This window comes from Anopheles moucheti, chromosome 3 (genome assembly GCF_943734755.1).
Source record: "Anopheles moucheti chromosome 3, idAnoMoucSN_F20_07, whole genome shotgun sequence".
Taxonomy (NCBI): domain Eukaryota; kingdom Metazoa; phylum Arthropoda; class Insecta; order Diptera; family Culicidae; genus Anopheles; species Anopheles moucheti.
The window spans coordinates 60185003-60212600 of NC_069141.1; the positions used below are offsets into that span (position 1 = coordinate 60185003).

Sequence of the window (27598 nt, forward strand, 5' to 3'; positions counted from 1 at the left end):
TGACGTGTCTCCCTCTAGTGGATCGTTCAGGGGAAGAAATGGGATGAACTCGGTAAAGGTTATTTAAAAATGTCTTGTTGAAAGATATGCTCCAGCGTCGTAACGCGCTCCCTTCATTCATCTCAACAGAGGCGAGAACATAACACTTCACTTATGCTGCGTACACCGGTAGGTTCTATATCCCCGTCTAAAGAGTTCTCTTTCTCTCGAATAGAATTCCTCGCTTTTTCAAAAGAGCATTCTAACAAATGTGCTGTTTTTCTATTTAGTTTGGGCTTCGCATTGCTTCCACTCCCTCTATCAAAACGAAGTGTCTCTGTAAAATAGCGATGATGTTTAAAAAGTTCTACCCGCGTGGTAGTATCATCTTCGGGTCGTCCGTGCTGACGGCAACAGGAAACGACCATTTCTTCTGCCTTCCACCACTCGGCAGCCTATGCCGTGGCCGTGCCCGGTCGACGGAAGGAAAACACGGTGTTGTTTTTGTTTGTCTACCAACTGGCAAACACACGTGTGTGCATCCACATGGTGTTCGGGCAAGCATTAGAGTTTCCCACTCACTCGGATGTGTTTAACCGCGAGCAATACTACACCAAATGGGGGTTGGTGGGGACAAGAATTTTCCTTCACCAAAAACGGAAAAACCCACACGGTGTGGTGAGCGGAAGGAAAAGTCATCCGTCACTGTTGTAGCAGCGGTTTTGGGTGTCAGAATGGAATGATTGTGTTTCCTTTTCTATCCTTTTAATATCATTAGATTACAGGAATGTTTTAAAAGGGGAATGTTTGAAGCTTCTTTGAACATTAAACGTACGTGGGAAAATGACTTTTATTGCGCTGCGAAAGGAAATCCCGTCGCACACGGCTCGCATGTGTGTTGGCTGCTGCTCGCGTTACATGTTTTTCTATTTGTTTTGTAACACAAGGCGTTGGGCGAATTATGAATTGGCTATCCCTTATTGGAATTAGAGATGAGAATAATCACTCTTTTCAATGATTTTAATCAAAGAGTCAAAAAGTAAGTTTAAAGATTTGAAACCTTTACTCACTCTTTTGCGATTAATTAAAAAGTATTGCAGTGCATTAATGTTTTTACCACTCTTTTGCGTTTATACTCACTCTCACTCTCTCTGTGCCGACTAGAAACTCACTCAGGAGTGAGTAAAATTGTTGAATCACTCTTTGGATTATAATCACTCAATCACTAATTCCACGTTGAAGGTGTCAACTCTTGAAATCCCAGAAAATCCCTGCTGGCAGCAATGATACCCCGGAGGTATGATTAGAAGAAGGATATACATTTAAACGCAGTTCAACCAAAATTAGTCCCAACAAACATGGGCCAAAGAACCGGAGGAAAAATGAATGTACAAAAAATGTGTTTAAATTAAAACAAATTTTATATTATAATTTACAAAGAATCATTAATTACACGTACAGAATCATTTAAATCCAAAAGGAGTGATAAAATAGTTTTACTCACTCCGGAGTGAGTTTCTAGTCGGCACAGAGAGTGACAGTGAGTATAAACGCAAAGGAGTGGTTAAAGAAGTCATAAAAACTCTTCATGCTGATTTATACTATCTCGAAGGTTTCAACTCACTCACTCACTCTTACTCAGCGTGCACATCTCTAATTGGAATGCTAGCTTTATTAGTGTGTTTCTAAAGTAATAAACTGAATTAAATAAAATTCCCCAGAAACGATCATAGCAGCAACTGCATTTAATTGCCCCAAAACAGTCAATGCTTGCTAACGGAAAGAAGGACTCATGCTCATTCCGCTCATGCTCCACATTTTGCTCTACAAGAGCCTTCTTCCTGCTTAAACATTCATGTCCCGTGTGCAATATACAGTGCACGGGGTGGTAAAGCACGAAACAATAATCTCTTTCCATCCGTGCGGGAGATTTGGTTAGATAAAACCGAAGCCGGAGAAACGTGTGGGTTTTGTTTCGGATTATTCCATATCAAGACTTACAACTAACTCACAATTTTCCGACATTCTCCTGCTTGTTTCCCCCCCTCCTTACAGCGGGCCGGCTGCATATGTGACCAACGGACGACAAAAAATGATGAATATTTAAACCGATCCAGCGAGATACCATTAGCCCGGTGTGTCCCGGGCAGAGATTCGAAACATTACCAAGCATTTGCCCCCGTCGCCGAAGAAGTCAACTGACGGCCGGAGCTCCAATTGTTTCGATTGTTTTCGTTTCTCTCTCACGTGCTTGTTGTAACTTCTGCGCACCGGTGTGGGCGCGTCGGTCCCGGAGGCGACCCAGAAACGGGACACAACATTGAAATGGGATCGGACGTGTAGTAATCCGGGGAGGTGGAAACGGTGGAAATGGGTTAATTTATTAGAAATCAGTGGGGAACTCGCGGTCATGTGCGGTATGGAGCAACGAGGAAGAACTTTTCCACCCGGTGTGGTTCGAGAACGGGACACACTGTGCCCTTTTTTTTCTCCCAACCGGGACACTAACAATAAAACGAAGTTTAGTCGAGGAAAACTAATGAAAAGTGAAGTTGAAACTCGATCCCCTCCCCCGGGGCGGACCACCGTTAGGGGCTGTGTGGCGGACACGGATGGGTAAGGTTTCCTGGTCGTGGCGTTTGTAGCGCCTCAGGGGTTGCTACTGCTCGCTGTCATTGCATGCCCTATTGGTCACTGGAATTGATGATGGGGGTGGGTGGTTTTGAATTTCTCCTCCCTCTCTATCCAGTTCGATGACACTCAGCTCCTAAGATCGGCCACGCGTTAACGACCCCCTGGAAAGTTAATCGCGATGGTGACAACAATCGTCACGAGAGTCTTTGGGGTTTAGTTGAACGAAGTTTAAAACAAATCCTTTAGTAAACATTTTTTTATCGAAGCCACAAAATTTAATAAAAACTTAATTTATTTGACAAAAAAATAACAAAGAAAGAAAAAATTACATGAAAATATGCAAGTAACATAAAAATATAACCTGACTTTGACAAAACATAAAAAAAACAATGAAAACCAAATATAGAAAAAATAAATATAAAAACAAAATGTAAATTCTTCAGTGCAGTACTAGCAACACGAAAAGTGATTTAAACATATAAAACAAACAGTAAGGAATATAAAAAAAATGAACGAATTCAATAAAACTTTACAGCTTTAAGCTCACCGTGAAGACCGTGTCATGTCGTAAAAGAGAACGAAACCAAAGCGGACAGCGCGGGGACAAACAATCTTTTCCAACCGATAAAGATCAACCGGTTTCTTTAGTTTCGGTTGGCCCGACGAACCGATCTGTAAGCGCGATTGGAATGCAGACCGGAGATCGGTGCACCACCGGTGTGTGGTGGATAAGTCACCGGCGTCGTATTCTACCGCCAGCGTATGTGCCGCCGTACCCTCGGAATCAAAACGTCTTGCACGTGCATTGGGGAAAGCCTTCGGAATTCTTGGCCCACGAAGCAAAACAACCCTATACGAAAGCCTATGGTAAACGGGAATAAATCACGCCATAAAAATGTGGGTCGTTAAGTTTGACGATACTGAGATGCGTGATGTCGCCGTCCGGCACTGGATGGATGGACGCCGGTGTTCAATGTGACTGACCAGAGGAACATCATGAACCTGTGACCCCATGGATGCGTTAGATGGGGTGTACCGGGACGTGGACGATTAATTTTCCCATCGCAGACCGCAGTGCATTTCTCTAGGCGGCATCATGCGGCCGCTACAAATTCTTGAGCCCCGGTGCGCTTTAAAAGATCGATGAACGGTCACGTTTCTCTCACCTGTCCGTTTGTTGGACGGTTCGTGCAGCTTCTTCGTGGCGACTGGCGACGTGGTACACGACGTGGATGAATCACTGCCCGTTGGAAAATAGTTTCTACCAGCCACGCCAGCAAGCAAAATTAAAAAAAAAACGGAACCAGTTCGGTGTGAGTAAAGCCAGCAACACAAAGTTCCATTATCTGGCTGGTGCTGTTCCAACTATGGACAGGAATTTTGCAGCTAGCATCTCTGCCCTTTAGAACACATCCGCTTTCCCGTTTGGCTATGGGATGAATGCAAGGAGGTGCAAAAATGATGGACAGCTGGGAAGAAATGGAACGAAAACCGAGCATAAAACATCCCCAACCGATGGGGATGGGGAGGTCGTTGTCCTAGAAAGCCGTACCGGGGGCAACGATAAAACGCTTTGCAAAATAAAAATGGGAAGAAACGTTATGGGACGACATCTTCATTGTAAATAAATTTGCCCCCAACGTGACGTGCTTCCACCCCCATTGCCTTGAATGTCCTTACTTTACTCCCATTTTAACTTGCCTAATGGAAACGAAAAAACTAGGAAATGGTGGGAAAAGTTTCCACATTAAACATGCTGTACTTTGCTGGCACGTCCGTTCCTGGGACCAGCATGATCATTTTGGGGCTATTTTGCCTATATTGCTGATGCTGATGGCAGAACGCCTCTGCTCGGAGGGTGACAATGTGACAGCATAATAATGAACGAACGAAGGAAGGAATGGAAGGACACATAAGTTGGGACACAAATCGATGCTAATGCACGACAAACACGATTGAAGCACTCGTTTGTGAGAAGAAGTTAAGGATATGGGTGGTAGCGCAAAAAGGACCACCTTCTCACCCCCCTTTCGATTGCTGCCCGTATTATTGAAATTAATGATGTTTTCCAGTTTTTTTCCGATGCGTCAAAGCCACCCCCAAAGCCACCAGTGATGAGGAGGAGGGATACAAAATGACACCCATAAATGATTTTGATGAGAAAACTTTAGCTTTTCGGTTAGCGCTGTTGTGCTTGAACGCTTAACAATTTGTTCTACGTGTAAAAAAGCGGTACACAACATGTTTCCTGACACAATAAGGTGTAAGAAATAGCATATTTTTTAGCAACATTTTACAGCGATTAAGACGCTGAAATTTAATGAATGAAATTTCACCATTAATGCTCTCGGGGCGTTTAAATTCTTGGCGAATTAAATTAGCCGCACCACGGTAAACAATGATTCATCAGCAAACGATGATGATTCCCACTGATTGCAAGCCGAGAGTCTATTGTTCTTAGCTTTGCGTTTCCCGTAGGGCGCACACAGATCAGGCTGGCTGGTACGCGGAATCGTCTACACCGATTATCTAATGCGCGTGATAAAACCGTCGATCGCAGCAAAACCGTTTCCTCTTGAGAAATTCGTGACTCAGGCCGACTGGTTTCGCAATGATCAGAATGATCACACGCGCATATCTTTTGATTGATGCAAATTTAACGCAACACATCGTCGCAACCACCATTATTATTTGCCGGGGCTATGTGCTCACATTGCGTGTACGCAAATGTGTCACCTTTTGCTCGGATGAAGAGCATTGGAAAGTGCCCCATGCCGGGTATTATTCACCGGTATGCTGGATTAACACACAAACACCGAACACAAAGAGCATCGCGGAATGTCACAACACACGCTGTACGCGCTGGTGTACGGCAGCATAAGCGCACAAAGCCGCCAAATAAATCATGTCCTTTCGCTGGTGAAAGCCTGACCATTTAAGATGCCACCAGGCGTACCACGGTAGTATCGAAATTGGATACTTTCAGGTCAGGATGGGAGGCTGGGGTATAGTGGTTTGCGAAGAAGATTTTCACACGATCAGACCGGTAACGAATCTCATCAGTTGATAGGATAAATATTTTGGCACCTACTTCAACATATTACAGGGTATCCCACAATTCTTTGACAGTTTCCCAAGGTTTTTTGATTGCGTCCCATCAATTTTTGAATACGTTCCACAATTTTTTGACTACGTCCCACAAATTTTTGAATTCGTCTCGAGGTTTTTTGACGGTTTCCCAAATAGTTTTGGAATGCTACTTTAAATAAATTGTCTTTCGGTTGACCACAGTATCCTGCAATTGTATTGAACCACAGATAAGGGAGAGAAGGTCACAGGTTCAGATGCATTCATGGAAAACCGTTGGCCTCTCTGTATGTCATCTTTGAGGCGAAAAATGGTTAGGGAAAATCCATCGCTGCGGATGAGCTGCTTGGTTAGCGTGCTAGCAATCCGCATAGAGATTTTACCGTCAAGCTCATCACCAATGATTGATTAACCGTAAACATCTTTCTTTCTTGTGTATCGGCACAACAACCTGAAGAGGCCTAGAGGCCTATCATTTCTGGCTTTTTTTGTTTCTATTTATCCTTTGTCGGAGAGTCTGTCTCGTGTACAGAAAATTGTTCTGGATGGGATTTTGGACTGGTCTTGTCGTGTGAAGACCGGGGCGGATACCTATAGATCACCGGACCGCCTCAATCAGAAAACCTCAGAATGAATTCAAAATTATATGGGAAACCGTCAAAAAACCTCGGGACGAATTCAAAAATATGTGGGACGGATTCAAAAATATATGAGACGCAGTCAAAAAATCTTGGGACGGATTCAAAATTATCTGGGATGCAGTCAAAAAATCTCAGGACGGATTTAAAAATTGATGGGAAACTGTCAAAGAATTGCGAGATACCCTGTAACAGCTACAACAGAATAAAGTCAACAATTAGAAAGAATTAGCGGCAAAAGGGTATTTGGTGCCGTGACCAGGATATTTTTTAAAAAGTGACGTTTAGTGTATTTCTCCGGGCTGATTGTACCCGCGAACCTAAGGTAGAATGTAGAGAAATGGTTTTGTAAATCCTCTAGTGTTAAATACTTCAATTCTTCTAGTATAATACAGGTAAAGATTAATTGAAAAACTAAAAAAAAATGCCTCCTGTTTGTCACCGTGTGACATATCCTGAGTGAAGCATTACATCGTAGTAGCCGGTCTTAAATCATGCGCTGTACCCCCCACCCCAGTCTGTGGTCTGGCTGGTTGCTACCGGTTCGTCGTATTCCGGTAGTGAGAGCAATTTAAAGCAAAACGACAATACGTCGGAGGCTGAAGGGAAGGCTGGCGATAAACGTACCCGTCCTGCCGGTAGGCAGACAGGATCTGAAAAGAATGATTCATCGTCACCGTATGGATGGCAAAACACAGAAAGAAACTGGCTGCTGTGCCACCAATTGGTTTGTTTATATGCACGGAACGTTAGCGCGCAGATGTGTGTTTATATGTCGCTCTTCTCTTGCCGTTTTTCCCCCCGACAATAGAGAAACAGTGCGCGCAATGTTGTACGACACCATCTGAAGTGCATGGAGGGTGTTTGACGGTGTGATAATAATGTCTCGCCAACCGACGTCTTATGCTCTGTCTCGCGTTTGCTCGCTTAGCCCAAGTGTTACTTAGTTACACTTCAAGCAGTGCGCGACGGGCCAAAGAAGATTCCACACACACTCACTGTTTGGACGGTTCCGCTCGGCACGGCGAAGCATGAACGGGAAAATTTATGTCACGCTCACTTAAGCCCAACCGAGCGGCTCCGGCGGATACGACGCGGACGGCGAAGAACAGGCGAGAACAGCCTGGAAGCTGCGGAAGGCATGGCGGACTGGGAACAAAAGGGATGCTAGGAGATGGGACGCCAAAAGCCATACCTCATAGAAGCGCCGCTGCCGGGCAGAAAAGGACGAGCCCGTGTGAGTGTGGACCGGTGGTAGGTGGTACGGGAGAGCTACCGGTTTTTTGGACCGGCCCGTAAATGGAGTGACCGTGTCTTCATTAAGTGTACTGATTGTTTTAGATTGTTTCGAATGCGGATACGGTCGGAAAGCCGCCGCTATCCTGGGGCTGGGCTGCATTCGAAATGCCTTTGCTTTTATGGTGCCCAATCGAAACACCAACGGTCGGATAAAACATTATCGAGAGTGTTATCGATCGATGCCGAAAGGCAAAAGCCTCCGTTCTGGATGAACAATGTTGAACGGTTTCACTCTGATCCGTTGAATATTTTATTGGAAGCTTTAGAGGGCGATAACGATTAAGTCTAGACCAAAGTCTTGTTGGCTGTACACTGGTGGAAATAAATATATAGGCACAGTTTAAGTTGACCATTGATTGCTATTAATCGCAGCAATTTCTTTAAAAATAGTTCTTCATTTACAGTGGTGGCAATTGGTATAAGTCCACTCGTGTGAATTCGTTACATTATAAAACTATACACTGTTTTTTCCCCCTTTTTTAGATTAAATAAAGAATCTGGATTGGTTTGATCAGTACAATAAGATCACTTGTCGGAAGAAGAACAGTATTAAGTGAGTTATAATGTGTTGTTCCATTGTATAATTCAGCTTCCAATTAAATTTAATTGAGGAAAAGCACCTTTATTTATTTAATTATCCGACTATTGATTTTGATAAGTAAATTATGGAGGGTTTGCATTTATTGTAGCATTACTGGACCTGTCATTTAGACAGGTACACTCCATTTTTGTCACAATATTTGTTGAGGTTAAGTAATTCTACCGATATTGATGAATGACTTTTGTATAGCTGTTCTATAATACGAACAAATAAAATGAGAAGAATTCCAGCTTTCGATTATTCTTAAATAGGTTCTCATAAATCATGCTTATTGCATAATTTAGGGTTAATGACATTTTGTTTGAAAAATAAATCAACTTTCCCACCCAACACATTGATGCTACTATTATTGCTAATAATCAATACTATTTAATGTAAAAATCATTTAAGTCAAAATTTAATCTGTTTTATGAAATTGCTTTACAATTGTGGAAGACCACAATTAAGTGACCATCACTGTACCTTTCTTTAATCAGTAGAGTTTCTCTACACAATACCGAACTAAATTGGCCAGAATCATTCAGTCACCACGTCTTCACATTTAATATCATTAGTGTAGAAAAGTTTAGATTAAATTTCCATTTTTATGGCCTTTGACTGATTTTTAAAGTTGCTATTAAAATTTAAATCGTTTCGTCTAAGACTCGAATGGGCAATCGTGCCCATTTTACATAATTTAAATGGAGCTGTTTCAGCGAATTGTTTCAACCATTACACTGTCAACTTAACAGTATAAACAAAGATAAGTACATTTGCATGGAAAGTAACCCAGCTCCTGAACACATATACGTACAGTGTGAGCAATAAATACATTGTTATGCACTATCAACTAACCGTGCCCTCGTTAAGGTTCATTAATGCAGCCATTAGCACCCCGGTAAGTATCATTTTACACGTACTGGTGGGGGACTTTCACAAAAAAAACGTTAACCTCTCGCGGGGAGATTCACCATGTCTTAGACACGTGATTTTTCTACATCATTCTACAACACGCCACTATTTAAACACGATTCTGTAATGGCGGGGGAGGAATAAATAGGCTTACTGTTGTTGTTCTTGCACATGCTTGTTTATGTGTTTAAAACAAAGCCCGTAAAAAAATGTTACTCTATTAAAGATGAATTTACGTCGCTGTTCGCTCGTTCAAGGGGGAACATAAAAACCCCGAACCATCCCAAAGAACCGAACCAGTCGACAATGGGGTGGGGGGAGGGAAGGTGTCCCATGTAGCGTTTCTTGAAGCAAGAGAACGCATCACTAGACAACCAACCCCGGAAGTACGGTTTGTGGCGCATCGTAATTGCATTTCGGCTAGGGGGACTTCTGCTCGGGCTGATAATTTCATCCACTCTCCCCCTATACACTTGGGGGCTCGGGGACAGTTATGGCTTTCGGAATCGTTTCACGATCGGTCGATCGTTTGAGTAAAGAGAGGGGGGAAATGCAACACAACCAGGATGATGTTAAGGTTTTAAAAACGCCTCCAACAAACATAATTTATCGTTCGTAATCGTTTGCTCTGTATATAAATGGGTCTAAAAATGTCAAGCATCGCGTCAAGAAATTCAAGTTCCGGTCATTGCCGGTGAGAGACGGAAACCGCACCATTTCGAAACCGCATCTCGCACACGCGTGTCTCCTACGCCGTTTTTTGCTCATACATCTACAAAGGCAATTGGTAATCGCCAACGGGGGGGGCAACATATGCGTCGCTACTTACATCTGGGTCTCATTGTCACAGTGCCAACTGTGTCTGCTCGTATCGAGCAGCGGTGGTGGTGGCGGCGACGCTTGCTGACGGTCGCTGGCGCTCGTTTCGCACCGTGCCGTTTCATTGACCACCGGCGGTTCCAGTAATGGATAGCCGGGGTTTCGCAGGTTGATAATCGCTGCCGCATGCTCGATGACGATCAAACTGTCACCGTCACCGTTGGCGCTTGATGCGGGCGATAAGTTACGCAGCTGTTCGCTCACAGCCTCCACCGGTGCGACCGGTTGACCTTCGGCGGCTGCCTCGGTATCGTCGCGTTGCGCCGCCGAGGTAAGCTCCATCGTGACTTCCACCTGCATCGCATCGGTGGCGACCGTTTGCACCGCACACAACACGGCGTCGTTCGGCTCCAATAACAGCTTTCCCTCTTGATCGTGGTCACCCGATAGCATCTTATCGGGCTGATCGTTGACATTAGCGTCGTAGCGATACGGGGGGGACGATCCGAGACTGTCCTTCTTGAGCTCTTTTTCGCGCTGCTGCAGCACGTGCGCGTCATCGTCGTCCGGTTTGGTTGGACCGTGCACCGGATCGTACGATTCGAGTGGTTCCATCTCTTCGATCACTTCTTCGGTCGTTTTTCTTCTTCTCGTCCTACCGGGCGCATGTTGTAGCGATTCTTCTTCACCGACAGTGAGCCTTCTCGGGGACGAAACTACATCTGCCATAATGCAATCAACGCACAACACACACACACAAACACACACGCGAGATCTTCGCAAACTTTATGGCTAACGACACACTCTTTGCTCAGCAATATGGCGGAGGAAGAGGTAGCATAAGATCATAATCATACACCGAGGAGGGAACATTTCATTTCGGTACACTAATTTATCTTGCCCGACCCCGCTAGGATATCATTTTTCACAAAGCATCATTAAATAGGAACACTTCACCATTACGCACGTACGCTTGCACTGGGAGTGGTGTGGAATTTTCACTCACATTTGCACACACACACACAGGAAGTAAAGCGAGGCGTTGTTTTGGCATTAACGTAATGTAAGATCACACCAAACACGGTGTTGATATGTGTAACAGGACACTTTGTGCCGTTCGATATGTAACTGATATGATTTTGCTATTCGCTTCGATCACTAACTGCTATAGGAATAAATCAATAAGTAAACAGTTGTTCACGTCGTTATATTTACAAACAATATAAGCTCCCTGTTTAAAAGAAGGCTAACACAGTTGAAGTTGATCAGTTGAGGAATAATTTAGGATATCATGAACTATTAACACTACGAAGGGATTTAAGCGTTTTGTTTGAGAGTAGTTATTCGAATATGAATTATGTTTCAATAGGTCTAAGTATGTATTACAGAAATGGGTTAAAATGGTAATATTTTAAAATAAAAAATTGTTTATCCGACGTCTGCCAATCCATTATCCCGACCTTTCTGGTGGACTCCATTGCAATTTGGGCCTACCACGCCTACTCTGTGCATATGGACAACCTAAAAGGACTTTACGGGTTGGGTCGTCCGGTATCATTCTCATGACGTGACCGGCCCACCGGAGCCTAGTGAGTCTAGTCCGATGTACGACAGCATCTCAGACAGAGCTTATCATTGCAGCGGCTCTCACATTGTCCTTCCTCACAAACGGGATCAAAAATCCTCTACGCAACTAAGAGAAAGTCGCCAGTTTGGGACAAATTTTTGGGCTCAAAAATCGAAAGTCCATGTCTCAGAGGCGTATGTTAGTACTGGAGCTATAGAAATTCTAGAGAAATTTCCTCAGACTGTAAAAAGACTAGTTGGCAGCCTGAAACCGACCGGGTATCTCAACATGAATGTCATTGTCGGGACAGACCCTTAGATAGATGAGTTTTGGACGACTTCGAAATTGCGATCTTCATCACTATGTAAGTTAGAATTTGATAGTAGAGGCCGTTGGTGGTGCTGCGATCAATTTGGGTTTTGCCTGACGTTAATCTTCAACTCGAGGTTTTTTGCAGTCTGCTCGATCTTCGATCCGCTACATAAAAGAGTCATAAACCAATGTCTATGTCGTCAACGTATGCTATTGACTTACGTTGGATTGGAAAAAAAAAATTTAATATATTCTTTATGATCGCTGTAAAAGGATGATCTTTTGGCCGCTAGACCAGGTGCCAGCAATTCCCCATCATAGAGGCCGCAATATAGGAACTAAACCAAATCGATCCCATACCATTCTGTTTTATCGGCACAATAACCTCAAGATATCTAGGGCTGCCATTTCTGGCTTTCTTTTCCGCTTTGTCTTGCGTATACGAGATTGGTCCGGATGGGATTCTGGACCGTTCCTGTCGTGTGAAGACCAGCACCGCTATCAATACACCATTGGAACACCCCATCTCGTCCCCTTAATTTTCGATAATTTTGAACTACTCACAATATTTTTAAAAACTTATTTAAATTTTTGGGCTCAAAAACCGAAGATCTTACAAAGGAGGCCCTTAAGCTAAATGAAAATAGCTGTGTATGATGGACATAAACACTTATGTGGAATTAAAAAGAAGCGTTCAAATCGCATGAATTTTTATTCCGAGTTCTCAATTCTCGATATTTTGAAAATATTGCTAAGAAATGATCGTCTTTGAAGTTTAAAGTCACACAGACACTCCATGCTAGCTGAACTGTAGCTCAAAGTAATTGTATCTCGATGTTTAACAATAAAGCATTTTTTAAACATGTTTAATGTACTTCCCTCGTAAATAAACTAAAAAAACATTGTTAAACTCATTAGTCAGTGTACAGCTCACTTCGATAACATGCAGTTTATCATGCGAGAACGGCAGAATAATCGATAAAACGGTAGCCTTTCTCTTCGTGAAACTGGTGCAAGAGATCTCCCGGTTTGCAATTTACGCATGTCACTGCGATCGATTACAGGAAGCATTAATTATGCAAATAATGTAGCCGCATCGAATTAAACATATCTGCGTAAAATGGTAAAAACCGCTTTCAGTTCTGCTGGCAGTTGAGGCGTTGGAAAAGTAATTAGTGAAGAGTGGGGGTAAAGGGGTTTGCAAATAATTAATAAAAAGAGATTTTTGAACATTGAAAATTGTGCGCGCCCGCAGGGAAATGGTAGCAAATGTACATCAGCAGTATCGCTCTGTATCGCGCTTTCGGGACTGGGTTGCTTCCCTATTTTTTCGAAAGTTACCATACCACCGTCGTTGGCGATGCACTCGAGTGCACCAGTTTGCACGAGAGGTGGAGCAAGCTATCGAGACGTAACAAGTGCATTTGGGTGTGCAAAATGCAGTCTCTGACACATAAATACCGCCCCCGTCCAAAAACCAGCCACCCTCCCGGATTCGAAGGAAGGTGTAAATTATTTTCGCAATCGATAGAAGACGCGCACGAACGGAAGCGCGTGCGGTGACGGTCGCGGGACGTGGGCCGGGGCAGGTTGTTTATTGATCACCTGCAGAGAGAGAGAGAGAAGGAAAAAAATAAGTCGGCCATCCGAGCGCGGCCAGAAACGGTTAGCAGATCAATAGCCCAGGGTCCAGGGCGGCCCTTTGTTCGGTGGTTCGTCAGGGTTGCGTGCCGGTTTTGTGCCTTTTTTTTCGTTGTTGCTTCTTTCGCATGATTTGGGTCGCGACTGGCAAATCCATCCATCAGCAGTCACGATTCCAGACCGAATGCACCGAATTGCTTCTCTTTCTGCCACCACCACTCCGCTCCAACAAAGTCTCAGTACACAATCAGGGGTGGAAAAAATTGTAGAAGACGCATCCAAATGTTCCCCACAGCATAGAATGAGGAACGAAAAATGCACCAAAGTTCAATGCCTTCGTTCGTGCGCCAGAAGTTGGGTGCTACTGCTATCTGCCGACGGCTTCTAACTTCAAAAGCACGCACCTGCATCAGGTGGAACGAAGGAAGCTTTTAGGTTTGGTGCAGGCGAAGGGGAAGCGAAACATTAACGACCCTTCTTAATCTGCCCGGGAAGATTGTGTGGCTGAAGCTGGAAAAGCGTACCGAAGGTAGCGGCTAGTATAACAATAATAATAATCCACAAATATTATCCCCTTACACGGGGTATATAGCTGCCGGTAGGGCATGTACTTACTGTACTGCTCTCCCCAAAACAAAAAACTCCATGGAATGCGTAGATACTTTCAAAGCTACATAGCACATTGGAACCACGATGGCAACGTGCAAGGCAACGTGAGGGGTTTTTTCCGGGAAACTGAGGAGGGAGTCTCAACGGAAGGCAAACAATGCTACAACTGCGACTGACTTGGGATGGCCGGCTGTGGGATCTTCTGACACCAATGAGACGAACATCTGCTGCCGGGGCGATCTTTGGGTCACGTTCACATTCACTTTGCGGTTTGGAAGGTTTTCGTGTGTGTTGTCTCCCGGAAAACAAGCAACATGTAATATTCGTTTACTTTTATGAATGATTACCTTTGACAAATAGGTTCTTCTTTGCATACCGCAGGGACGGTTAAACACGGCTTTTACTGCGTGTCTCGTAAAGTACAGTAATTCTTGTTACGGATCAACAGTACAATACTAAACCGAAGTAAGTACAGTTAGTACCTGTGATGCACAATATCATTCACAAGCATTCTCACCAAGTAGAAGAACTCAAGCGAATCAAGGTAATATACTCAAAAAAAATACGGAAACATGAATATTGTACCAGTTTAATTAAATATTTAAAAGAATATAATTATTAGTTCATGGTTTGAATTAACAAGTTAATAATTATTTTATCCATTTGACACACAAATTAATTTTACCATTTCCAACAACACAACTATCCAGAAGTCTGCTGAAAGTTCAATTCCCAAATGCATTGATATTTGGATTTGGCATCAGTATCATCTCCATAAGATCTTCGGTGGATGTTTGTGTTTGATTCTCATACTTAAACTATTAAATAACTTAACATGTTCATTAGATTGGTTGGTAGGAAGATTCTACAGTTTTATAGATCTGAGCAGCTTCTGAACATTAACGGAAAATGCTCATTATTCGAAAACTCGTTTTATAGGAGTTTTCTGTATGATATTAAGGTTTAAGTATGCGAATACCAGAATCGTTTACTGAGTTGTTAAATTCCGCTTGTACCTTAGATCGATTTGATTATAAACGAATTATACTCGTATTTACATCAATCAATTGCAAAAACACGTGCAGCTGCAGCGAGCTACAGTCCGTTTATTACGACGTGTAAGTAAACGGTTCGTTAGCACCGGCTGTGTGTAATAATTAAAGAAACACGAATCCAGAGCGATTACTCTGTTGTGGTGGTAGCTGAAATTAATACACACTCTATTAAAACTTTTCGCTATCAAAAAAACCAAACAAACAGCTTCATCGTCGAGCTTGAGAGTGAAATGAATGAATTAATACATTACGCATTGAAGACGGCAAAGGTTTGCAAAAAGGTTTGCTTCCCCCTCGGGGGTACGATCATCGGCGATCAACAACCGTTTTGGTCAGGTAGTTTGATCTTGTTTGCCTCGTGCCTGAGGTTTATGGACCGGTTGGGAACCAAATAACAGGTCCGCGCGCTGGTTGATTAGCCAATAAACAGTGCGCGCATGTATCGGGTGGCCCGGTGCTAATGGATGGCCCAAATTAACAGCTCACTCTCCCTGCTTGTGTTTTTTGTCTTCTTCTCCAAAAATCGCTGCTTTCCAGCTGCCCTTGAAGCGGTCGCACGCGGATAAGGATGGTAGTAGGTTAACGCGTGAAAGGTGTCCCAGCAATAGCCTCATGTGAAGAAACTCTCAAAACAAAATTCAGTAGAAAGAGCATGGATTTTTGCAGCACCAAAGCAAAAAAAAAAATCCTTTCTATCATTCTAGTTCCTTTCGAACGAACACAAAAGGTCCCGATTTTTGGCTAAGGATGGTTAAGGAACAAAGCAATTCCCGTGTGTATTGAATTCCGACTTCCCTTTCCTAGTTTTCTTTGTTCAAGGTGAGATACGAATCACATCCGTTTGAGAACGAAATTCAGGATCCTTCCACACAGTTCTAGCCAATCAACCGTGCGCTGTAAACGGACGCCTAAAAAAGGACATCAACACCAATACGCACACACACACCTACAGTACATGCAACAGGCACGATTCCTCATTTCCACGTGTATTCCAAGGGGCAGCACAGTTTTCTTTCCACGGCGTTTGTAACTAATTTATGCACAGCTGTTAGCCGCTCACACAATCCAAGGTCATTGGTTCAACGGCGCGAAACTTTGTAAAAATCACCTTGCGGCGAACGTAAGCCAAGGAAAACCTTCAACTGATCAACTTCATTTGCGCGCGTACACTCTGAAAACGGCAGGTGATTCCTGGGCCGATGTTATTTCTTGGTTTCTTCTGACCGCCTGTGTATGGTCGTTATCTGCCTTGCTGATCATCACCCTTTGGACGCGATCGCATCGATATGTTGATGTTAAAAACGAAATGCACTCCGCACAGACGGTGTAATATAATGCACACACAGCCGCATACATTCACACACGGTGTCGCACAATAAACAATACCAATTGAGGCGCTATTAGGGCACTGCAAAACTACACTTACACAACAGGCCGCACTTGTCGATGCGTTGCACTGTTTCCGAATGCAGTCACGGTCGCACTATACGCTTGGGCCGAAAAATTATGCACGATTTTAGACTACGCGTTTAGCTCCCAACATTCGCGTCCGATCCGTTTGTTTATCTTTTTCAAAATGCCCGTTGGCTGACAGTTGCGGTGGTTAGAGCGAGTGTGCCCATAGTGCATTTTGACCGTGAAAGAAATTCACACTGGGCGCCGATGATTGCCTTCTTTGGCCTAAAACCAATACGCGAGCGCCATCTAGTTTTGAACGTACAAACCATTGCGTTACATTTTAAAATGCCCGTTAGAGGCGACATTTTGAGTGGTGGTGCGTAAAAATATCACATTAATTTTTATTCTCTACGTTTTTTGCTTAATAGAGGGAAGAGTTTTGTATTAAAGAACATTCTGACATGCGAAATAACATGATAATAAATACACTTCACTCTATTCTGTGGTGTTATCAATGTACCAGAATGTAAAAAAGTGTGAACCGTATTTATAGCTACATTTGAATGTCTTTTATCCGGTGTCTCACTTACAATCCCATCAATTGAACAATAAATTGAATCTTCGATAGCATACCGTAACAAACTCAATTTTGTAGTCTTTTCGTCCCGAGCACATTAAGCGCGACCAGTCCCAAAATTAGTCAAGCGTAAATCAATCCAGCAGACACGAAAGGTGTCTCGTAGTGGACCAGTATATATAAAAAAAGCTTTCCCGTAAAAGTAAACAAAGCGAGATAGGGAAAAGAAAGCTTTTTTTATAAATCGCAATGATCCACACCTCGCCCATGGCTCGATTCGGGTATTTGCAAACAGATTTCCACCGGAGACCGGAGATTTCCCCCAGGCGCGCTAGACCGGATGGTGGATGAATTTTGTAGAATTCTCTGCCCTACAAAATGGTGCGAATTAATACTAGGATAAATCAACGAAACGAAACGATACCCTTGTCAATCGACCAGAAACATTCACCGCCGTCAACCGTCAAGGGTTTTTGGGGATGCTTTTTTCCCTGCTGCTGCTATTGTTGCGAAAAGCGAATGTTTTGTTTCTAGCCACCTTCCCTACAAAATAATACTCTTAAGAATTCCCCATCATCACCGCTGGCATCATCGCACATCGAGCCGGTCACTAGGGTTTTGCAAAGGGTCGTACTGTTCGTGGCAACGCCCTTTTTGTACTGCCAATGTGTAGCCCATTGTGCTCTCGAAGGGATTGGGAAGCATTTGTAAACGAATCTATTTTACTACGTGCTAAGCAGTGTACATCATCGCCCTTCCCCACCGCCAGCTGGCCTTTGTTTCTTTTGCGGTACACGGGTGGGAAAATTTTGATACGATAAAACTGCTGCGCGGCGACCATAAGTTAGGCACGGTATCGGGTGGACATGTAGGGATGATTTAGGAGGATGAATAAATTATTGCGCCAAATCGTGGCGATGTTTCCCGGGAAATCAGGGTAGATGTCTTAGTTGAAAAAATTCGACCGCAATGTTTAAGATTGCAGGGAAACTTCTTGGGCCGTAGTACTATTTTGTCGGAAAATTCTCGGAAAAAACACGGTTCATCGATCGATACAGTATCTTTTGCTTTCGAGGAGCTAAAAAAGCGGGAAGTAGTTATCCTGTGTCTGTCACATTTTGCTGGTTGTACATGTCTGTTTTACTTTAAACTCCTGTGAATTCGGAATTCTTTGGAATTTCTATAACCGACATTGATCTCCTGTGACCGGATTAATAAATGATCCTTAATGAATTGATCATTACCCGAAGGACTAGCATCCCTTGTTTCGGATGATAAATCCACCACATTAATCCATAACATGGGTCACTTGCCTTGTCTGGGATATTACAACTCCCCGAAACACACATTGCAGTAACCGAATTGGATGTCTAAAGTAAACGGATTACGGTGCATGGATATGAGGTATGTTTGAAGCGGCGATTACCATCTTGACCAGTGGAACAAAGAAATCCACACGTAGAGTAATGTCATTTGCTTTGCTTTCGTTTCTTTAAGAGCAAACAAGATAAAGAATGAAAGCTTCCAAAGGCAGGGAAACACCATTCAATTACTCACCTGTAGCGCATGAAGGACTTTGGCAGGGAGCGACTCTTGAGTTTCATCTCAAATTTTCGCTTGATGGAACCGGGCGCTAACGTTGTCCCTTGTCCCACGGTTCGAGGTTTGGTCGACTGAGGTCTTCAGGTTGGGATGCAAATCACGTTCGCGGTTGTATCGGATGTACCGCGGGACGACGACGATGACGATAAAATCCGTGGGGAAGAAATGATACAGATTAGAAATTGGGTTGACGGTAATATGCAACAATGAATTATTAAACCGATGTCCAGCGAGATGATTGTTTGGTTTGAAAACAAAAGGAAAAACAAAAGTTATTAATTATGTTTACACCTTTCCCAGATGTAAATGATTGGTGTTAGCACATAAAGTGAAATTATTTATCTCTCGCACAGATCGACCAACGATTCACTTTTTCATGACAAAAAAAAACAAAAACTCGCCTGATATCATCCCTGTCTAACCAACCGAAAGATAGATTATCTTTCCGAGAAAAAGAAATTGAGAACAAACGTAAAAAGTTAAGCAAATTACGTTTGTTTCGCTTGTGCAGCATTCCACGGAAAAACACAGCCACCCAAAGTGAAAGCTCAGGTGACGAACGGTGCGCAGACAGCAACAGCTTCATCCCCGGTTTCGTGTTCGGCTTTGCGTCATTGCCAACCGTGTATTTTGTCATTTACGGTACCAGGGAAAGGGCGATAAAAAATCCTCCCCGACTCCTGATGAAATATGATTTTCCTTCCACCGCCAATGCCGAGGAGGCAGGAAAAAAAAATAAAAGGGTTCCCTCCCGCGAGGCAGAAGAACCTTCAGGGTGGTAATGATAATATTTTCTCACCCGTATTCAACACCACCACCGCCCTGCATATTACACGCTATCGTTTTGGTTCAGAAATTCATATGAAAATATTCATACGAGAATGATGCTTCCGTTTTTGAATGAACGGATCTACGGGACCGGTCTTTACGAGTGGTGGCCATCGCATCAATACCACCTGCGTGGCACATGTCGGGCCGAAACGTTGAGCCTGAGCAAAGTGTGTGGAAATACGGTTCGCTTGATTTCGGTATGAATTTCCACGGCCGTCCGTCTTGTCAATGGACGGAGCACACTTTGACAAGGATACCGGTGGCATTTGATTTGCAAAGGTTTACCGGAACGATGACAGCACAACCGGGAGTCCGGGAGTTTTATGTTTTGCTGGTGCGGGAAAACACATCGATCAGTACCCGATTATCATGGACTCGACAGGAGAGCAGATTGAAAATAATAACAGATTGTCACTGTGTGAAAGAATGTTTGACAATAAGTGGGGGGAAAAAAACATATTACAGCATGATGTGATAAATTCCACAGAAAAGAGGTTTTATGCGGCCCGAACAATGCGAAGCTAATTTTTCCTTACATTGGAATGTTTTAGTTATTTTATTTTTTTAAAACAGGAAAAATGGGCAGGAAAATTAATGAAAATTGCTCTATTGATGTGGTTTGCTTAAAATCGTACCGATCGTAGCTCACTAGATTGGTTTCAAACGAAGCGTTATTATTGGGGTGCCATGCAGATTGCCCACATTTAGGCGCATTCATATTTTGTCAAAAGGAACGTGTTGTCATGAATACGCAGCAAAATTGTACGAAACGTTGTTGCCCGATTCGTGATCACACCTCAACGAAATCATAATGAGGAATGTTTCAATTCGCATTCTGCGAATTATTAAAACGCGTTTTAATTGATATTACTCGCGCTGATTGCTTACCTTGCTCGGGCGTCGCGTGGTTCGATGCCAGTGCCAGTGCAAGCTGTGCCGTGCTGATTGCCAACGGTCGTTTGCTGATGTCGCTGCTGTTTGCCCTGATTGGTACGGTTGATTTTTCCGTTCGCGGGCAACGCACCCGGTACCGTCGCCGCCGGCGGTGTCATTGATGCTGTGCCGCTATTACTTTTCACCGTCGACGACGCACCACCGGAACAACTGCCAACTCCACCGACGGTTACGACGGTTTGACCGGTACCGGCCGGTACCTTCCCCTTCGACGTGGAGGCACGGTCACGCGTAATTGGCATCTCGTGCTCACCGAGAAACGTTATCGAGTTTGCTTTTATGATCGTGCTGATGATGTTGCTGCTATTGCCACCGGCACCGCACTGGCCGTAGCCGGCCGATAGGCCATCGCTCGGACCGGCAGCAGCACCGTGGGCGGGTTTCGCTGCCGGACCGGATGACATCCGGTAGGACATTGGGCCGGCACCATCGTCATCGTAGAATTCAAAGTTTTGCTGCTTGCGTAAAATGCGTTGCTGGTGTGGTTGATGTTGATCCTGATGATGCTGCTGCTGTTGCTGTTGCTGCTGCTGCTGTTGCGGCTGCTGCTGTTGGTAATAGTGATGCTGTTGGCCGAAGCTACTGACACCACCGTAACTGTTCGCCTTCACCGGCACCGGTACGGCGCGCCCGTTCGCGGATGTACGGGTAGCCGTTGGTTCGGTCGCCGCTTTCGACGTGTTCGGCCACATGATGGCTGAACCGTTGCTATTGCTACTGCTAATGTGACTACCATTGCTACTATTGCTACTACTGTTACCACCCGCATCGCCACGCGGCCCACCCGCACACTCCTCCACGGCAGCACCATTGCCAATGTATATCACTTCCGCCGGTACCGCACGCTTCACCTTGCGGCTCAAACAATTATCACTACCCGATTTGGACAAGTGTTGCGCATTCTGTTCCGGCGAATGTTCCTCGCACTGCAGCGCACTTGCAGTTGCGCCCGCGGACGACACGCCACAGTGTGGCCAAAAGTCACAGGAGCTAGCGGTACAACTGAAAGTATATAAGAAAACATGCGTCATGGTACATGGAGCGTATTTACGGCAAGCCAAACGTTTGCTGGGTTTGTTTCGGGCTGTATTAATTGCACCGTGATCCGGTTCCTTGCACCAAACTCCCCCCGGGGTCGGTTAGATTTAGCGTGTTAGAAGGAGCTTTTTAGAGGAGCTTGTTACTGCTTGAGCAATTGATTTAGTTTCGTTTTATTTAACTTGCCGGCACCAATATGTTACGAGGGAGGGTGCGTAGGAGGTTTGGTTCCTTATAACTACCATTCTCGTTCCAGAGCACCTTAAATATTCACCGAACACTTCACCGCGAAACAAAGTTCGTGCACAGTCAGACTTTTTTCAACTACTGGGATCAACTACTTAGTACATCGAACGGGTTTTAAAAAATCTGTACATTAACGCTTTGGTTTAACATGTAACCGATTGAATGCTTGTTAAAATATATATCTCCTTTTATCCTCGTGTTTATAAAGTTCAATATGTATTTGTACACCTGTTTGTCCACCCGGCTCAGCACAGCGAGCGGTTAGCTGGTCGCACACAGTAGGCGGCTACGTTTATCGTTAGTAAATTTATACGCTAGTTTAAGACCGAAAGTTCATTTCTTTAACACCACAACATCGTGCCGTGATTGTTGGTTTAAATTGTTTAACGATCGCAGTTTAAGTTGCCAGCAGTGTTTTGGAAGCAGTGCTGTGTGTAAGTGTATAGTCGTGTGTCGGTTTTTTTGTTATTGTAGAAAAAGTTTAATAATTCGTTATCTATATTGTATATCCTTAGATTGTTTTGATTAGTAGTAGTAGTAGTGGTAGTAGTCAGTAGCATTCGTATCTCCCATGTTGATTAGTGTGTAAGCGCGTATTTAAGTTATTCGTTTTTAAAATCCTTCCCATTTACTTCGAAATGGTCCAAAACACACACATGACTTATTCCGTATGTGTGTGTGTCTTTGCTTCTGTTTGTAGTGCATCCCGCTGTGTAAATATTTTACGCGAGTACCAGCAACGGGTTGCCAGCACCATTCGTTATTGACACCAGTATTACGGGGTTTATAAGGTAGCGGAAGAGGCATATTCATTATTTCACCAGCGTACGATGCTGGCCACCATTTGACAACACTGTGTGCATGAGTGTTTACACGGTTAGTAGTGGTTCTGTTTCGGGAAGGTAGTAGCCTGCCGTTCTTCTCTGCCCAATAATGCACATGGATATCCAGATAAGTGAGTGTGAGACTACGTGTACGTGTCGATGTGTCTGTCTACGGTTAAGTGTGCATCTACTACACACACGAAACGCGTGTGGTGCCGCGCTCAGGGATCGTTACAAAGCTTGTGTGAAGCGCCATCTGCATTAGCTTAGTGCGGTTAGTGAGTGCGTGCCATAGTTCAATACCTTCCAGACGATGGCGTTCCGGCGATGGTCGGCGGTGGCATTGCATTCCGCGCCGCCGATTCCCGATGCATTTGCACCTTGTTCTTGGTGGCGTACAGGAATTTCTTCACCAGCTCCGCCTCCTTGAAGGTGGCTATCGGTTGCACCGGTCCCGGTTCCGCACCGTACTCCGGTGTCATTCGTCGTTCGTCGTACTCGGAGTCGGGTGTCTGCTGGCGCATCAGGTATAAGTCACTTGGTTTTTGATAGCCCGGTACGGGTGATCGTTCCCGCGATACGGCCGATCGAGCCTGTCGGTAGGCCGACCCCATCATGACGGGCGAGCGTGCCATTGTGACGCGGTTCAGCTCGTACGGTAGCTCCGGTTCGTACAGCCGGTTTAACCCACCGAACAGCGAGGTCTGTGGGGAACGGTTGCGCGACGTGGATGACTGGCTGGTGGCGTACTCGTTGCTGGAGGAGTTGGTCCCGGTCGAGCCGAACACACGATCGTGCGAGTACGAGCGCTTCTCGTTCGTCACGTACGTGCGCTTGTCGGACATTCGATCGGCAAGCGGCATGCCAAGATTGTCATCGAACGATTTGCTCTTGTCGAACTCGTACTCGTACGGATGGGTTAGACCTGCGGCTCCCAACCCGAGTCCGTAGTTGTTGTTGTCGAAGGATTTGCTCTTATCGACCACTTCCAGCGTGTGAGAGGCGGTTTCCCGGCGCAGACGATCGAGCGTACTGCTTGGCGAGATGCGACTGTACATGTGGGCACCGGCCAGGCTCAGACTTTCCTGGCTCAGGAGCTGTGCCGTGGTAGGGCCCTGCTGCTTGCGGCCTCCACCCATAACGTTTGGTGTGGCATAGGTGGGACGCTCCTTCGGCGGTACCGTTCCCAACCGAACGACCACCTTGTGGGGCATCTGCTGCACTGGCATTTGCTGGCGACTTGGCGATCTTTCCGAGAGTTGGAGCGACCTGACGTGGATCCCACGTGGAAACGGTGCCGAGATGGAATAGCCCGGATGGAGACAGGAAGAAACATTAAATTGAACAGAGAGAGAGAGAGAGAGAAATAGAACAGGGAATTAGTGTGATACGTCTAACGGTCATGAGCCTGCACTTTGCGCACTACCGGACGTGGACAGGCAACGTTCTTTACGGACAACTTGCTCTACAGTATCTCAAATAGATCTAGAGAACATAGGCCTACGCAGAGCTGAGTAATATAATACTAAGGATGAACCAAAAAGTCACAGCCAAGCGGCGGATGTGCGGATGGGATAATAGGGTGTGTTCCAAATGTGTCTGGTAATGCTAATGCCCGTTATCATGCCCACGATTTTGGCTTCTTTATCTTGCTTCTTGGCATTTCCCAGCTGAGTATTCGAAGCGGAAGCGTGTTGTTTGGTGTGAGGATGTGTGTGTCTGCAAGCGCGTTCCAGTGTCGGTTGAGCTAGGCCAGTGTCTGTAAGGTGTAGATTAAAGAGCTGTGCTACATATAGAAAATCGAAGTAGTGCCATTTTGTGAGCCATCAACGCTTCTGTTTCGATTCGTACAGGACGACTACGTCACACGTCCTCCCATTTTGGATTACCACCAACAACCGAACCGTCAGTGTCCGATCCGTACCCAGTTTGAGGCTAGCAAGCGTACCACCAGCGTTCGAGAATTATCAAAGCAAAGGTAGTTAGTATCTTGGTGGTGGGGAAATAGAAGATAAATCCGTTAGCGTTATAGTTATGGAGCATGTGAATATGAGGAGCAGTATGAATGCAGCGAACTCCAGCAAATGGAGCGAACAGACAAATGAAATGGTAATGAGTGAATTTGGAATGTCTGATGTGGCATGTTCATTTCGATAGCGTACAGCACTACAGTAATTGAAGTTCTGAGATCTTTAGTTTGGAGCAATTGCTCTGGAAGAAATAGACTGTATTCTGAAGATCACATCGTGTGATCTCATTGGAGACAGTGTAACAGATGTGTGGAATGTCTAGCATAGCATTGGGGTTACCCCACGCATTTGAGAAGGGGTTCGGCTCTTACTGTGGATTGTGCTCGGATTGTGCAGTACAGTACGAAATCAACACGAAATATATCGAACGTGAGTGAAGATCGTGAAACAGAGTGATAACCAAACGAGTGTGTGTGTGTGAGTGATGTTGGCGGTGATGATTGCAAGCACTAGGTGACACTACTGAGCGGCAACGGAAGATACTATGGAGGTAGAAAATGAAGCCACTACTGCCACAGCTATCACCTACCTGGATCGGCGTATTTTGTAATCACCACCGAGGGCCGTTGGACCCGGCTGAAGTCGCACATTACCCCGCAGCTGATTGCGCCGATAGGTGGAGCTGGGGCTGGTCGTCGGTACGTTCTCGTCCCGGCTGTAACTCGAGCTGGACGAACTCCGGCTACTGGTGCGCATATAACCCTCGTCGTAGCGTAGCTGCTGCCGCTCGAGAGTGCTACTGCGGGAGCCCGAGCTCTGCCGCGATACGAGCGACGACTGCGAGCTGTTGTTGCCCTGATCGCCAACGCCTTTTCGTTTGCTGCGATCGTCCGGTGTCCGGGAGCGTTTCTCCGGAGTCAGAGATCGCTGCTTCTTCAGGTTCCGAGCGCTGCCATAATCGTCGTTGTTGTCGTAAAGTCGTTCGGGTGTTAGCGATCGCTGCGATTTGAGCAGACCGTGCGATGTTCCAGCTGATAGGAGTGCGCTCTGGCTCTGACTAGGACTACCGCCGGTAAACGATGCGCGTCCCTTCATCTGATTAATGTAGGACGTGGATGATTTGTAGCTTAGTGCCAGGGAGGAGGACTGATCTTCGCTGATATCATCATCGTCGTCCACGTCGTCGTTAGAGTAATCTGAAAGTAAAAAGATGGAAATGGCATGTCAAACACTGGCCTACACACGCATCTCGAATTCGTAACTCACCTGATCTAGCACCACTATCACAGGAATTGAGTCGTTGATTACCCACCGAATCGGATCGAAAGCCGTACGGCAGGCCCGGCGCAGAGTTGGCCTTGGTCGAGAACTGTGATCGGCGGGAACGGTGACCCGCGTTGAAAGCACCGCTCCCGATAGATCCACCCGCAGCATCGAGCGACTTATTCTTGTCAAACTTGCGCAACGACTCGCTTGATGCGTAGCCCAGTGTAGCTCGGTTCACCGTGAGACTGTTGCCCGGTATGGCTTTCGGAAAGATCGGCGAGTTGAGCTTGGCTGGTTTCTCCTTTTTCGTGAGATAGTTCGGTGAGTTCCCGGTAAGGGTAGCGAACGTGGGCGAACGGTTGCGCCTTATTAGAGAGCTTTTGAGTGGTTGCTGTTGTACAGCGGCGGCAGCAGCAGCAACAACCGGCTGCTGTTGCAAGCTGCCCATCGAGCCGGTTGGATTAAAATCGTAATCAAAACTTTTCGAAAAGGCATCCGTACTGCTGCTGCTGCCCGGTCCTGTCGATGCCCCACCGTATCCGCCGCCCCGCTGCTCGGCCGCTTCCTCCGGGGGGCGCCGGTTCCGTCGATCGTACTCAAAACTTCGCGAAAATACCATTCCCTTCGGATTGTGGTTTTCATTATCCACCACCGAGAGGAATATTCTCGTGCCGGGTTTAATGTCCCCGAGGCGGGTTTTATTGGATTGTTGTTGTTGTTGCTGTTGCTGCTGTTGCTGCTGCTGCTGCGTGTCCTGAAACGCGGGAGGTGGCGAAAGGATGGGAGTCACGGGCGGAGGACTTCCATCCGCTAGGTTACGTTTTATCGAAAGGCATGCCGGACGGTTGCCTAGCGAGGCGGACGATGCCCCCGGATCTATCTTCAGTATCGTTACATTGTCCTGTCGCTGCTGTTGGTTGGATGGACGGCTACCTCCCTTGCCACGCGATTCGTTGCGGTTGATCAGATCTTCCAGCTTGCTGGGACCGGTGCCGGAACGGCCTGTGTAGCGGTTTTCATCATACTCGATGTATTTGCGTGTTACTTTCGGACCTGCTGCTGGTATGCCAGCCGACATGCCGGGACCGCCCGTGCCGAGCGGGTAGGATCCGGGCCCTCCCCGGCCCGGGATGGGTTGCTGTGCGCCGGTGACCTGCACCCAGCCCGATTTGTTGAGAAAGATGCCATTCTTTTTGACGTTTTCACCGAACAGGTACGTCGGCTTGCCGCCGTTCGCTGCCGTCCGGTAGTGCATGCTGCCCTGTTCGTCCTGCTGTTCGGCGTCCCCGTCCTCGCCGGTTCGTTCGCGGTTTCGTTGTTCGGTTTCTAGTGATAGTACGGTTGCGTCGTCCACCAGACCCGCGCCACCATCCTCCGCATCCGTTGCCGTGAGGAAGCTGTCGGAGGATGTTGGATCCTGCCTGCTGCTCACCGGGAGCTCCGGCAGTGGGAAGTCACTGATGTCACATTCATCGTTGCCAATTAACTTCGTCAGTTCACCACCACCATCGTCAGCGTCCGGCTGCAACCGTTCGCTTGTGGTTGTTTGTGATGCGTCTACGTTCGCGTCCGACGCGAGTGTTCCAACCGAAGGCTCGGAATTGGTCGGCAGCACTTCCTGGTCCGCTGATGGCGTTGATGGTGACTGGTCCTTTGATCTGTCAAAGCAATCAAAGAGAAATGGATTACAATGGATTGCAAGCTATTGTAGGTGTACAGGTGTACAGAGAGAAAAGCTGAAGCATTCACTTAATTAGAGG

The 27598-nt window shown here is 45.6% G+C and overlaps 1 protein-coding gene across 1 annotated transcript in view; it reads right to left on the reverse strand.

Annotated features, from left to right (window-relative positions):
* The window catches only part of LOC128304060 (uncharacterized), a 161314-nt gene that overhangs the window by 38469 nt on the left and 95247 nt on the right, over positions 1–27598 (reverse strand). Inside the window, exons 4-8 of the mRNA XM_053041186.1 lie at positions 25839–27496; positions 25162–25768; positions 22906–23871; positions 20429–21496; positions 18665–18787 (exon numbers count right to left, since the gene is read on the reverse strand). Of these exons, the coding sequence (XP_052897146.1) occupies positions 18665–18787; positions 20429–21496; positions 22906–23871; positions 25162–25768; positions 25839–27496 (4422 nt within the window). The remainder of the gene's footprint in view (positions 1–18664; positions 18788–20428; positions 21497–22905; positions 23872–25161; positions 25769–25838; positions 27497–27598) is intronic.